Raw genomic sequence first — 14,218 nt, forward strand, 5'->3', positions numbered from 1 at the left:
ATAATATCAGCAGGAAAAAATGAACTGGCATTGACACCACTTAACTAATGAGAAGGAAAGGCCTGCTAATGTAGGAAGCCACAGGGATTCAAGTTGACTTCAAGTGCCCAGTAATGTTCCCAAAATGTTCCCTCTAACCTTGAGAGAAGATGCCTGGAAACCTGTCATGAGACAGGAATCAGGGTCAGTGGGACCATGTCCACCCCATTGCAGGCATCCACAGAAATAGTTGAATTAGACATAATGTCACCTAAGTTTCCTTCTACAGTGAGGTAAGCGAGAGAGTCATCTCTGAGGTGATTCAGATGATGGCTATGCTGACTTGCCCTGTGCAAGTGCCTATCTCTCTTCATTGATCGGTAGGCTTCCAGGGCAAACATGCTTCTAATTAAGACACATCAGTTAGGTGCCTGCAGTTGAGTGTGATGGATCTAGGCCTCAGTTATTTACTTCTGTGCCGTATGTTCTCTGGACTTCAAAAATGGCTTTTCTTCAGGTTGAATGAAGGTCATGCACATGTTGACTGGCAATTTCATCTCTGTTTTCCACTCTGGAACATCTGTGAGGTTTAGATCCCACCTGGAAGGAAATATAGGCAACCCAGACCTGTAAAAGTAGTTTCCTTTATCCTGCAAAGCCACTGACAGGTAGCTAATTGAAAATTGGTAGCTTGTATATAATATTCCTGTGATATTAAAAAAATACAAATAGGAAAAATGAACTGCCGCGTGGAAAGATGGGGATCATCCCTCTAAACCCCAAGCTCCAACTTCACGTTTTCATCATCACCCACTAGTACTTGTCTGAGACACAGAGGTTAGACTGGGAAAGGATGAATAACCATCAGCCCCAACATCCTTCCTAGAAGTTTAGTATTTACTAATGCCTAGTAAGATGGGACATGGATGAAGATTACCTGAGCACACAACACCTGCATCTTCTCCATGGTTGCAGTTATGGACTCCCCAAAGCCTCGCTGAGCACTCAGAGAGGGCAAATTCTCTACTGGAGCATTTCACATCGTCCAGCCAGATGCGGCCAAAACCTTGCCCAAAATAAGCTGAGCCTGGAGCTGATATGGCTGTCCCACAGCCCAACTGCCTGCACACCACTGCGGCATCACTCAAGTCCCAGCTGTCATCGCACACTGTTCCCCACTGCTGGCCATGCAACACCTCAACTCTCCCAGCGCAGCGAGTTGGGCCATTCACCAGCCGGAGTGGAGCCAGTTCTGGAGTGCCTGGACAAAAAGCAACCCAAGAAGGTAAACACACACATAAATTCCCTGCACCTGAACCCTACTGACAGCAGACACATTGTAGGGGTCTAGTGCCAACAAAGGTGTCACATGGATAAAGAGAGGGTGGATAAAGAGGGCATTTTATGTGGGTAGAGCTCCCTAGAGGGTTACCCCAAACTCTCCATGCAGCTCTGTGCTGCCTGGAGACTTGCAGAATTGTCTGTGTTAGAACTGAGACTGGTGTCTTACTCTCCCAGCCAAAAAGACATGCTACTTCATCCCTTCCTAGCAGGCACATTTCATACAGCTTGTACAAATTGCTTTTGACACTATAGTGTATACCTGCTCAGTATAAAGAGCAATTTGCTGTGACAAGCTCTGAATTCAAAACCTAATGTTGTCTAAAGACATTATAGATCAATTCCATACAAAAAGAGTAATTCAGGTGCCTCCATATAGGTGTCTTTTTTATTTTGAAATACTTTGGGGTATCCTTGCTGGCCTCCAGCTGTTATGTCAGAAGGGTGTGGGTCTCCTGTAGCTCCTGGGTTTTACCCGCCAGCCCCATGTAGATGTCTGCATACTCTTAGGTGTCTTATATAGCATTAGGTACCTCTGATCAGGAACATGACTCATTCCTAAACAAACTGGTTCACACACATGAAGCTTCATAACACCCATCAGTGAACAGGCTGGCCAATGCTTGAGTCCCAGAAACTTTCTTTGGACACAGTTCTGGCCCAACATTTTACTCCAGTTACTGTTATATTTATTTACCGTGTTATTTATTTACAATGTTATCCCCCACATGAGTAAGCCTTCAGAGACAAGTATTTGAATGGTATGGGGTAGCAGAGCTGTTCTTTGCCATGTTGCAGCTGCTCTGGTTCTGACAGATGCTGTGACTGTCTCTGGGAGATACTATCCTGTGGGGAGATTACAACCCAAGTTATACAGACAGTGTTATGGGGCTGTACCACCCATAGCTGGAGTCAAGGGTCTCTCATCATCCAAGACAATATAGGTGAACTGGTCTCTAGAGGAGCCTGGCAGTAGAGGTAGGCTGCATAGCCAGCTCATTTGCAAATGGGTACATTGCTGTGTTCAGTTTAGGGGAGATGACTCCTTTTGGAAGAGCTTCAAGTTCTCCTGAAGTTTTCCAAAGCACTTAATGGGAGGAAGCAGGGACTCCAGGAAAGTTCTGATAGTTTCTCACTCTCTGACAACCCAGAAGTATATAAAAAAAAGCTGAAAGTTGAGAAAAAAGGATAGCTGAATTTTAAGAAACCATTGGGGTTGTCTGGGATTGCCCTGAGAGCCATGTATGCAGATTGCCATGATACTTTCAAGACCAGGCTGGATAAAGCCCTGCTTGTCTGACCTCATAGCTAGCCTTGCTTTGAGCTGGAGGTTGGACTAGAGACCTCCTGAGGGCCTTACATCCTGAATTGTTCTATGATTCTGTGAGCCTTACAGTTACTTGAACGAAGCAGGAGATTTCTTCAGGACTGCAGACTGCAATAGACACTGAAGAAAAATCTGAAAAGGCACTGCTGAAAACACTGTCTGCTTTTACATGAAATCTTTATCTAAAACTGTCAGTCTCAGAGACAACAGTGTTCTTATGGAACTACAGACCCCACCAGCAATGGAATATTTCTGGGATGTGTCTAGCCCTGGAGAATTCCTGGACCCATCAAGACCATAGGTACCCATTTCACCCCTGATACAACTATCATCCTGGGGCTTGCTGGTGTAAACTCCATAATTCCAGATCAGCCTCCAGTGATGATCGATAGCCATGACAAGGGGCATGAGGCCCATATAAATTTTCTGGAAACAGGTTTAAACACCTCAGTGGTTAACAGCACACACTAGGAGTAGCATGAACTCAGCGATGACCTTCCATTGAGGGTGAAAACCATTTCTCCATGTTCCCCAATACCATCCAGACTGAGAGATAGACAAGGGTTACCTGAGCACACCACACCAGCGTCTTCTCTGTGATTGCAGTTATGGGATCCCCAAGACTGGGCCCTACACTCGGAGAGGGCAGCTTCACTCCCTGAACAATCCACGTCATCCAGCCAGATGGGGTCAGAGCCTTGTCCAAAATGAGCTGAGCCAGGGGCTGACAGTGCCTTCCCACAGCCCAGCTGCCTGCATACAACGCTGGCTTCAGCTAGATCCCAGCTGTCATCACACACAGTTCCCCACTGCTGATCCCGAAACACCTCGACTCTCCCAGCGCAGTGACTTGGGCCATTCACAAGCCGGATGGGAGCTGGTTCTGCAATACCTGAACCGAAACACAAAGTGATATTAAAAACGTTCAGGGAGCCTCACATGCCTCAGAGCTTTGTAGAGGGGATGAAACATGACTCCTCCCAGGCGTCTGGTGGCAAAAAAGTTGTGACATGGATGTAGATCACCAGAGCATCAAACATGGAGATTTGCTACTTGGATGAGGTGATAGTGTCTCAGAATCCATTTGTACCTGCTGCAGACTGGTACTGGAGAAAGCATTACAAATTAAGCTCTTGCCTAAGGGTCTCAGGATTAGCAGCAGATAATGGTCAGTGCTCTCAATGAATGCACAATGCCCCAATTTCCTGCAGTGGTCTAGAAAGGCCAAGCCAGTCTGCGCCCTCAGAGAACTTTTCCTCTACACAGCACCTTCCCAGGAATATTCCCCAGTTGCCATGGCACAGGTCTCTCTGCCACGATGCTATGCAGTGATGTCAGCCATGATTTAGAGTGGAGAGTGCCCTTTACCTCGTTACTCAACACAGCCCTCCAACACATCACCCACTGACAACACTCTGTAGCACGGGGGTCTTCCCTCTCCCCTCTTGGCTCACACTGCAGATGGGATTCATCTACCTAAATACACATGTCCATCTTAGGAGCCCATTTATTTCGCCTGACTTCCAGTTACCGCTCCAGAGGAGCACAGGTCTTCTACAGGTCCTCTGTCATATTCCCCAGCACCATGCAGATGTCTTGGATCCCCTAAAAGGTCTAAAATAGCACTGGATTCACTCCTTTTGTATTACACTCAAGAGCAACACAAGCAGGGCCACAGGCACCCCTCCCACAAACACAGCCCCCATTACACGACACATTAAATAGCATGAATTAACAGTACCTGAGCACACCACACCAGCATCTTCTCCATGGTTACAGTTGTGGTCTCCCCAAGACCGTGCCCGGCAATCAGAGAGAGTAGTTTCAGTTCCCGCACAGTTCACATCATCCAGCCAAATCTGGCCAGTCCCTTGTCCAAACTGAGCAGAGCCGGGGGCTGAGATTGCTGCCCCACATCCCAGCTGCCTGCAGACAGCATCTGCATCTGCTAAATCCCAGCTGTCATCACAGATGGTTCCCCACTGCTGATCATGAAACACCTCGACTCTCCCAGAGCAGAAATTTGAACCATTCACCAGTCGGATCGGGGATGGTTCTGGAACACCTGAACCCCAAAAGTAAGACCAGGTAAGTTATTTTTGCAAACATTCCTGTTAACTGGTCTTCCTTAAATCAGCAAACAGCATGTACCTGTTGGCTTAGTATGATCTACAGTGACAAACAACATGGAGAAATGAAAGGACTTCATCACAGTCATTTTCCCCACCCTTGCCCCTTCATGACTCTGTATCTAATTACAGGAGTTGGCAAGTCTTTGGGACATTGACATTTGAAGCTCCTAGTAGACAAAACATTGCCCTGTTTCTATTTCGTTTGACCCTGAATCCAAGCGCAGGGATCCATGCCTACCCCTTGTGCTATTGAGACACTAGGCAGAGCTGGGCAGAGGTCTTCCCTGTTCTCCGACAGTATGGCATGGTGCCTGCTGGCACAGCACCACTCCATGGTCCAAGAAAGGTTAAGGGAAGGAGCTGTCTGAAACTGAAGAAAGAAGAAGAAATGTCGATGGACCTGACTCCAGAATCTGAAGTGCTTAAAGCCTTTTTCCTCCATCTTTCACTAAAGAGATAACCTGTGCCCAGACAACTAACGCAAGTACCTCCACTCAGCAAGGAAAAGAATTTTAGCCAGAACAATGGAAAGAGCTCTTTAGAGAACATTGTGAGGAAATTGGAGTAGGATTCACCTCAGCTAGACTTGGACACCTTAAGCATAAACTTCTAGGGGCTGAGTGACTCCTGATCATTGGTAGCTGATGTCATTTGAGATGCACAGGGAATCCCAGACATCCAGATGAGGCCTGCAGACTTGAGGCCCTTCTGGATCTGCAGTTAGAAACTGGCTGGGATGGCCCAGGGCGTCTCAGATGACACTGGACATGTATGTTTAGGCAACTGAACCTCAGTCTTGCAACTCAGCTAAGGACCTCTGTTCCCTTTACAGTCAATAAGCACTGCTGGGTTGCAGTGCTTATTTCCTTTAGAATGCTTTATCTCCTTTGGACATCTGCCTCCAGATGGGCCAAATCCTGCCCTGAACTGCACTGACTCAGTCTCTACTGGCTGCAAAGGGATGCCGGTATGTTTAATTCAGTGACAGGCACCTATGTTAAGTCAATGAATCCTCCATGTCTTTTCAAGATGTGTGCAAGTCATCAGAGAAAAACAGATTGTCTCCAGTAAGGGCAAGGCAAAAGTTTACCATGTTTGGAAAGTAAAACTGATTCCATAGAGGATGAAAAAGAATGAATTAAATGACAAAGGGGCTTAAGCGATATAATGGATTGAGAGTGATACTCAAAAGTGTCTTGCTATTCTGAGAAAGACACTGACATGTATAAGCAGAAGTACTACCTACAAGATACTCAAACCAAGCCTCCAGAGGCACTCAGCACTGACAAAACCTTAGCTCGCATAACAGAGTGGAAGAAATATGCAAAACAGTTAAGGAGAAACCAGAGAAGAATGACAGGAATGAGGAGAAGCTTAAAAATACATTGAGGAAATTGTCTTAACTGTGGAGGTTTCAGACATTGGAAAACTCATTGATGAAAGATGGACTCATAAATTTGGTTCTGTTCAAGAGAGAGAGAGAGGGGAGGTAGATTCAGGGGGTTTCTGCAAGTCTCTGTAATATTCTTGTCTGGAAAAGAAGAGGACAGAGAGAAAATGGAGAAAGCATCTTGATTTCTCAAGTGTGATAAGTTCATCTGGGTTATCACTGATAGCAATAGAAGAGCCCAGGTGATTCAGTGTGCCATTCTCTGTAAGAGGTTGAATCACACCAGTCCTGCAATACCATCAGGCTTACCAGTAGCTCACATGGGAAAGAGCCTCAAATTTAAATTCTTCTGCACCAGTAGCGTGCTAGACTGCAGCACCACAGTGTTACAATTAGATTTTGAATGGCAAGGAGAGAGGAACATTCACGAATTCACCCACATCCCTGTTTGAAGCACTTTCTCTGTACAGTACTGTGGTTTTAGTGTCATAAGGCTGGGGAAAAGGACATCTGAAGTTATTTCCAGCATCCTTCCACATACCACAAACTGATGGTGACATAAGTGAGACTTACCCAAGCACACAACACCAGCATCTTCTCCATGCCTACAGTTATGGGCTCCCCATAGACTGGTCTGACATTTGGAAAGGGCCGTTTCAGTCCCTGTGCAGTTCACATCATCCAGCCAGATAGGGTCAGATCCTTCTCCAAAATAAGCAGAGTCTTGAATGGATAATGCTCTTCCGCAGCCCAGCTGTTGGCAAACAACTTCAGAATCAGCTATATCCCAACCATCATCACATATGCTTCCCCACTGCTGGCCATAAAAGACTTCAACTCTCCCAGTGCAACGATTTGGCCCATTCATTAACCGGAGTGGAGCTATTCTTGGTGTATCTGAAAAAAAGATGAAGATCAGGAATATACATTGATAAGTTCCCATTGCTCTGATTAAATAAAACATACCGTCTAGAACATCCCAGTGAGGGGGTCTAATGACATCAAGGATGTGACATTCATGCATTTTCCAAGTTGTCTAATGGTGGCATATCTTCCCTAGTTCTGAGGACAATAGACCATGTACCATATTCTTCAGAATACATTAGAAATCCAAGTCAAGGAAGGTACACGGCTTCTATTTACAGGGACAGCTGCACAGTTACATGCCAAACAAAAAGAGGAATCTGTAACAGGTCTCTACTGTGCAGAGAGAAAGAGCTCACAGGAGAGGTTCAGGTCACAAGCCTGTTGCTGGGGTTACATGATGTTACATGCTTGTCCCTCTTGGAAACAGAAAACCTTTCCTGTCATGGAGACTGAAACATAGATGGGGATTACCTGAGCACACCACACCAGCGTCTTCTCTGTGATTGCAGTTATGGGATCCCCAAGACTGGGCCCTACACTCGGAGAGGGCAGCTTCACTCCCTGAACAATCCACGTCATCCAGCCAGATGGGGTCAGAGCCTTGTCCAAAATGAGCTGAGCCAGGGGCTGACAGTGCCTTCCCACAGCCCAGCTGCCTGCATACAACGCTGGCTTCAGCTAGATCCCAGCTGTCATCACACACAGTTCCCCACTGCTGATCCCGAAACACCTCGACTCTCCCAGCGCAGTGACTTGGGCCATTCACAAGCCGGATGGGAGCTGGTTCTGCAATACCTGAACCGAAACACAAAGTGATATTAAAAACGTTCAGGGAGCCCCACATGCCTCAGAGCTTTGTAGAGGGGATGAAACATGACTCCTCCCAGGTGTCTGGTGCCACAGTGTCTAAAATGGCACTAGAAGTCTACGGCCTCAAAACTTCATCCCATGCACTTGGGTCCCTGCAGGACACACTGTTAACCCTAGGCTATCTTGACCATGAATCACTCACCTGCAGAGAGACCATAGCCAAGCACTGAGGTTTGTTCCCTAAGCAGGATACCTCAGCAGGGCATTGAAATGTTTGGGCAATGCAGAGTGCAGGAGGGAACAGTGCCTTTGGGAGTCCTGGGTCCCCCCTCCTGAGGCTCTGCAAACCTGTCTGTCAGGACTGGCCATCAAATTCATCAGCATCTTAGTCCCCACAATAGCTCCAGGCTGCTTCCTGGAGCATGGTCCCAAAGCTGTTCTGGGAGCAAGGGGTGACACTGTTCCCCAGGCCTCTTCCACAGCTCATAACTCCCAGGCATTATCTTGAGCCCTGGGGTCCGAGAGGAGGGAAGCATAGACTTGCCACCCATGTGCCACTCCTCTTGAGTCTCACCCAGGAGTGGCATGATCAGCACAACACCCTGCTGACCCTGGGGGACAGCACATGCCCCAAGGACACCAGCATCCTTCCCACAAACACAGCGTTCCATTGCACCCCACATTATGTGGCATGTATTAACAGCACCTGAGCACTCCACACCAGCATCCTCTCCATGGTTACAGTTGTGGTCTCCCCAAGGCCTGGCCCGGCACTCAGTGAGGACAGTCTCAGCCCCTGAACAGTTCACATCATCCAGCCAAATTTGGCCAGTCCCTTGTCCAAACCAAGCAGAGCCAGCGGCTGAGACTGCTGCGCCACAGTCCAGCTGCCGGCACACCACTTGAGCATCTGTTAAATCCCAGCTGTCATCACAGATGGTTCCCCACTGCTGATCATGAAACACCTCGACTCTCCCAGAGCAGTTACTTGAACCATTCACCAGCCGGACTGGAAGCAGCTCAGCAAATCCTGTATTGAGAAATAATGAAGGCATTAACCCTCTGAGTTTTCCTCTGTATTTTTATCTGTGCTGACAGGGTAGAGCACTGTGCTGCTCACTCCTGGATTGCATCTGTGTGACATGGAGAGACATTGCTTGTTTTTTATAACAGCTCAGTAGGTTCTTGCAGCAGTTTCAGTCCCTTGGATTGGTGGGATTTGGGGCTCCAGTTTGACTTATCTTGTTGACTAATCCCCACTAGAATTAGCAAGCTCTTTCTGAACATTTATCTAATCAGTTATGCATGCAACCTGTTACCATTGTGGTGGACCAGACGAGGGGGAGTTTCACTGGGTTGGCCAGCTGAGCTGGGAAGGGACAGGCACCCAGGAATTAGCAATGGTCCAGGAGCATCAGGGTACCTTACAGTCCAGGCTCTACAGGACTCTGAGAACTATAAACTAGCAATTTCTGTAAAGCAGAAGGAGTTGATTAGGGACTGCTGCTATCAGAAGCTGAAATTTTAGTCTGGTGTTAGTGAACATCAGGCATTTGTGGCTGGAGGTCTTGCTTGGGTGAAGTGATGCCATAACATCTTTTTGGGTGTTAAGAAATATTACTTGAATAGCAGCAAACTTGAGTGGTAGAACTTATGTGGTCCAATGTAGGTAACTGTGAAATAGGCCGGACAAATGTTTCACTAGAGGTGCCTATTTCCCTGATGGTGATGAAATCTACCCACATTTTTAGATTTAACATCTGCATTTTGCACATCTAAGGTCTGGGAGATGAATTCCTTCTTCTCAAACTAAGCAGCTGCTGATGGGAATCATTCAGGTTTGACTGGGCAGAGCTGATGACTGGAAGACCTGTAGATATCCCTGACACATGCATTTTTGTGAAACTGGGTCAAGGAAGAGGAGCAAGAGAAAGAAGAATGGTAGTGTCTTAGACCCAGAATGGTCAGCCCTGGACAGCCTGGGAAAGAGCTGACTGAAGAAGTAGGAAAAGCCCTCATATTCCACATGCTGTTCTCTGTTACACAATGAGACATGCAGAATCATTGGGTCAAAGAGTAACTGAGATGAGAAAATGCCCCCAAATGAAGGTTTCTCTGTCTGCAGCAGCAGCAAACTGGCCCCCAACAGCAGTCCATTAGATTAAACTGGGAAAGAAAGATCAGAATTGCCTACAGATTTAGCCACAACATTTTTTCAAGTATTCGTCTCTGTGACTTTTTTGGGAAGACCTATTTGCACTGCAGGAACCGGGCACCCAGGATCTGTCTAAAAGGTCACTCCCAAACAGCTTCCCCCAGGACTAAGCCAATATGCTGTGAGTGAAGGGTACCTGCACACACAACGCCAGCATCTTCTTCATGCCCACAGTTATGGCTTCCCCAAGGATTAGCTCTGCATTCAGACAGAGCAGCTTCTGTCCCTGTGCATTGGACATCATCCAGCCAGATGGGGTTAGATCCTTGCCCAAAGTGAGCTCTGCCTGGGGCTGACAAGGCTTTCCCACAGCCCAGCTGCCTGCACACCACTTGTGCCTCAGCCATGTCCCAGCCATCATCACACACAGTTCCCCAGCGCTGACCATAGAACACCTCAACTCTCCCGGAGCATTGGGTCAAGCCGTCCACTAGCCGGAGCAGAGCGGGTTGTGCAAAGCCTACAGAGAAAAGAAAGTTCAGGGATGTATCCGATGCACAGAATCTGGCACCTCTGTTCTTCACTAAGCAATGACTGTAACATCTCCCATTTAGGGCCTTGTGCTCTGTAGGTTTTGATATGGGAAAACATTGCATAAGGAATCAACCATAATGTCAGCTGCTCAGCAATGGATTGCACAAGTTAAAATATACTTGGGATGGCTGAGGGCAAGCCCTAATCTTGTTTAAATGTGGATGTCCAGTGCCATTTAAGATGTGCATCTGGCCCAGCTTCCATCTGCCATTACAAGGGATTTCAGGTCTGCTGTATGTCTTACATCATATCTGCTAGCCCCTTGTAGATGTCTCAGGTACTTTAAAGTGTGTGAAAGGATGCTAGATATCTAGAGCTGCTAGAATCACTCTCATACTGTCTAAATCTATCTGCCTCTCAGTCTCATACTAGAGCTGTTGTTATCCATAGGTCAATGGATAAAATGTGGATTTCCCAACATAATATATTGAGAAATATAAGTTCCTACAAACTTTGTGAAATTCTGTAGGAGGCTAGAGAGAAAAGACTCTGATTAGTGCCTCATTACAGGAAAGGCAAGTGGAACTCAGCTCTTCTCCAAGAAGCAGTAAACTATCAACATATTCATATTAATTGGCTCACCAGCACATGAATAGTGGCAAACCAGGCATAGCACATGCTGCCTCCTGCCTGACCAGACAGCCCATGAATTGGGAAAGAGTGGGTGGTTTCAGGGGCTGTGAAGGGAGAGTTGGAGGTATAGCCTTTGGGTTCCAGTTATGTGGGAAGACTTGATGCTACTACATTTTGAGGGACAATATGAGCCATGGGAAGAACCTAGCTTTAATGCAAGGGCATTTGGGGAACTTGGGAAGGAACTGCGTCTATTGACACAAGGGTGGGATGATGGGGCTGGTGAAGCCACTACTCTTTGCAGTGAGAGAGGATGTCACATGAGGATGTCCACAGGCTGTGTGCTGCAGCATGTAGCCCTCTAAATAATTCCTGCAGCAGCACTGGCTTCACCAGTAGCTCTTATGGGAAATGCTACTGTATTCCAACTTTTATTGTTGGCAGTACTATGCTAGCAGAAGAATATCTTAACTAGGAAGAAATGCAAGACCTTTAGGGCTCAATCAGTCTATAGCATGAATCACTTTTTGCCTATCGGTTCTCTTGGGTGTTGAGATCAGCACTGCTCCAAAGGGAAGAGGGCCTCCAAAAGCATATCCATCTCCATACCCCACAAAAACCCACTTATGCAATGCAGGATGGAAGTTACCTGAGCACACAACACCAGCGTCTTCTCCATGCCTACAGTTGTGGGTTCCCCAAGGCCTTGCAGTGCATTCGGAGAGGGCAGCTTCAGTCCCTCTGCAGCTCACATCATCAAGCCAAATGGGGTCAGATCCTTGCCCAAAATAAGCTGATGAAGGAGCTGATAGAGCTGTCCCACAGCTCAACTGTCGGCACACAACTTCAGCATTGATTATATCCCAGTTGTCATCACACACGGTTCCCCATTGCTGGCCATAAAGCACCTCTACTCTCCCCGCACAGCGACTTGGACCATTCACTAATCGGAGTTGGGCTATTTTTTTAATTTCTGCATTAAAAAGAAAAAAGGAGGGGATGGTCAGGAATTATACATAAAAAGGTCCTATAAAGACCAAAGGAAAGGAAAAATCTCCACTAGTGCTTTCCAGGATGTGACAAGGTGAAGTCTGTTGAGCATTAATTTCTGAGATTTTTCTCCATGTTTTCCTAGTTCAGAATTAAACAGATAAACAGAATGGTTTGGAAACCCCTTATGAAACAGGCTTATGCAGTTCCCATTGTTATGTGACTCCGGGGTCACTGGCTACAGATTAAGACACCCATGTGTCTCATCTACTTCAGTGCCTCCCTGTGACCTGGGTGTTAAAATTCTAGACTCAATAGCATCTATGGAGCTTCTCAGCTGGCCAAATATTGGGGTTTGATTCATTGCCCAAACAGGTGTTTGCCACCATTTGAGATGCCCCAGGTATTGCCTCTGGCCTCCAGCTGCTGCTCTGTAGGGGCTCCCTTAGGGCCTGTACCTCATCTGTCATACCCATGTGGTTGTGTCAGATGTCCCAGGGCATCTCCAATGGCAGTGGGCACCTTCGTGTAGGGAGCTGACTCTATGCTAGATGTCTTACCTGTAACAGGAAAATATCCAGGCCAAAAGTGGAACTTGCATTTAAAAACACACATGTTGGGGTGTTAATCTGGAACTGACTACCATTCCAGATCCAACTAGGGGCATGTGGGTTTGGAAACGTCATCCATTGTTCAGTACTGATTGGGACAGAAGCTTTGGGACACACTGACCTGAAAGAGGGTAATGGACAGCTTCCTCCTCCTGCCCCCTTGCCTCATCCCCCTACTCCTTCTCCCACCTCCTGGGGACCATGGTCCACTTGCATATTCTTTACTCTCCAGTTAATGATAAAATAGAGGGGTAGAGCAGACCTTCCAGCCTTCCCCACCCAACTCCCCGAGCTTAGCATTCATTAACACTATGCTGTGGCATCCAGGTTAGGACTGGCACACAGATAAATGCTCCACAGTTGAACTGCTCATCCCTGTCCCAGTCTGGAGAATAAATGCTTCTGCCAGGAGAGAGTATTGTCACAGAAGACAAATGAAAAGAGGTCACATAAACATTCAACTTCCCTGACACGTTTCAGCTATGAAACATGTGGATGGACAGCATGCACATCCAATGGAGCTCCTTTAAGACTCTCTGCCCATTTACTGTATTGTGATTCCATAAGGAGCAAGAATAGCTTGGATGAGGAAAGAAAATATGATCATTGTTCTGCCTCAGTAACAGAATGAGCACAAACATCACCATCACGCACAGTGTTTAACCGATAATGGAACTGAGCTGGACCTCATGTTGTCCTTGGCAGCTCATGGTACAGGTCAGTGCCTGAAGCAGTCATCTCCATCCTGAGCCCTGTGGGTAGCTCTCACTGAAAAATAAAATTTTGCCAGCAGACTTAAAAAGTTTCCCCTCCAGAGCACAGCCTCTTGGGGTCACATGGGAAGAGATGTAAATATAAGTTACCTGAGCACACAACACCTGCATCTTCTCCGTGATTGCAGTTATGCTCTCCCCAAGGTCTGGTCCTGCATGCGGTGAGGTCAACTTCTGTCCCTGTGCAGTTCATGTCATCCAGCCAGATACGATCACTTCCTTGACCAAAATAAGCTGAGCCATGGGCTGACAGTGCTTCCCCACAGCCCAGCTGCTTGCATACGACCATGGCATCAGCTAGATCCCAGCCATCATCACACACGGTTCCCCACTGCTGTTTCCAAAGCACCTCAAGTCGCCCCACACAGCGACTGGAGCCATTCACTAGTCTGATTGGAGCTGAGCTGGCAACACCTGAATCACAAAACAATGCAACGTGAAAAATAGTCAGGGAAATTGCCTTGAGCCACATCTTCGCTGATAGCTTAGAATGTAACAGCTTACTCTTGCACAAATAATGCCATTTTGGATTTGGCTGGAGAATGATTACTGACATGCTCATCACTGGTATTTTCACCAGGAACATTTTAAGAACAGTTTGCAGCCTCATTAGTGGTGCAAATTTCTTGCACAGGTGGTGTTAGGACCTCTAATGCATCTCCACATCCCTATGAGC

At 47.0% G+C, this 14,218-nt stretch overlaps 1 protein-coding gene across 1 annotated transcript in view; it reads right to left on the reverse strand.

Moving 5' to 3' along the window:
- Nucleotides 1-14,014, reverse strand: part of LOC106482029 (uncharacterized) — a 255,295-nt gene extending 241,281 nt beyond the window's left edge. The window contains exons 1-10 of the mRNA XM_067314260.1: nucleotides 13,633-14,014; nucleotides 11,818-12,141; nucleotides 10,198-10,521; nucleotides 8,553-8,876; nucleotides 7,487-7,831; nucleotides 6,751-7,051; nucleotides 5,241-5,254; nucleotides 4,374-4,712; nucleotides 3,207-3,539; nucleotides 902-1,240 (exon numbers count right to left, since the gene is read on the reverse strand). Coding sequence (XP_067170361.1) covers nucleotides 902-1,240; nucleotides 3,207-3,539; nucleotides 4,374-4,712; nucleotides 5,241-5,254; nucleotides 6,751-7,051; nucleotides 7,487-7,831; nucleotides 8,553-8,876; nucleotides 10,198-10,521; nucleotides 11,818-12,141; nucleotides 13,633-14,014 — 3,025 coding nt within the window. The remainder of the gene's footprint in view (nucleotides 1-901; nucleotides 1,241-3,206; nucleotides 3,540-4,373; nucleotides 4,713-5,240; nucleotides 5,255-6,750; nucleotides 7,052-7,486; nucleotides 7,832-8,552; nucleotides 8,877-10,197; nucleotides 10,522-11,817; nucleotides 12,142-13,632) is intronic.
- Between the last annotated feature and the right edge of the window lie 204 nt (nucleotides 14,015-14,218).

The sequence above is a fragment of the Apteryx mantelli genome, chromosome 34, assembly GCF_036417845.1.
Source record: "Apteryx mantelli isolate bAptMan1 chromosome 34, bAptMan1.hap1, whole genome shotgun sequence".
In the NCBI taxonomy this organism is placed as follows: domain Eukaryota; kingdom Metazoa; phylum Chordata; class Aves; order Apterygiformes; family Apterygidae; genus Apteryx; species Apteryx mantelli.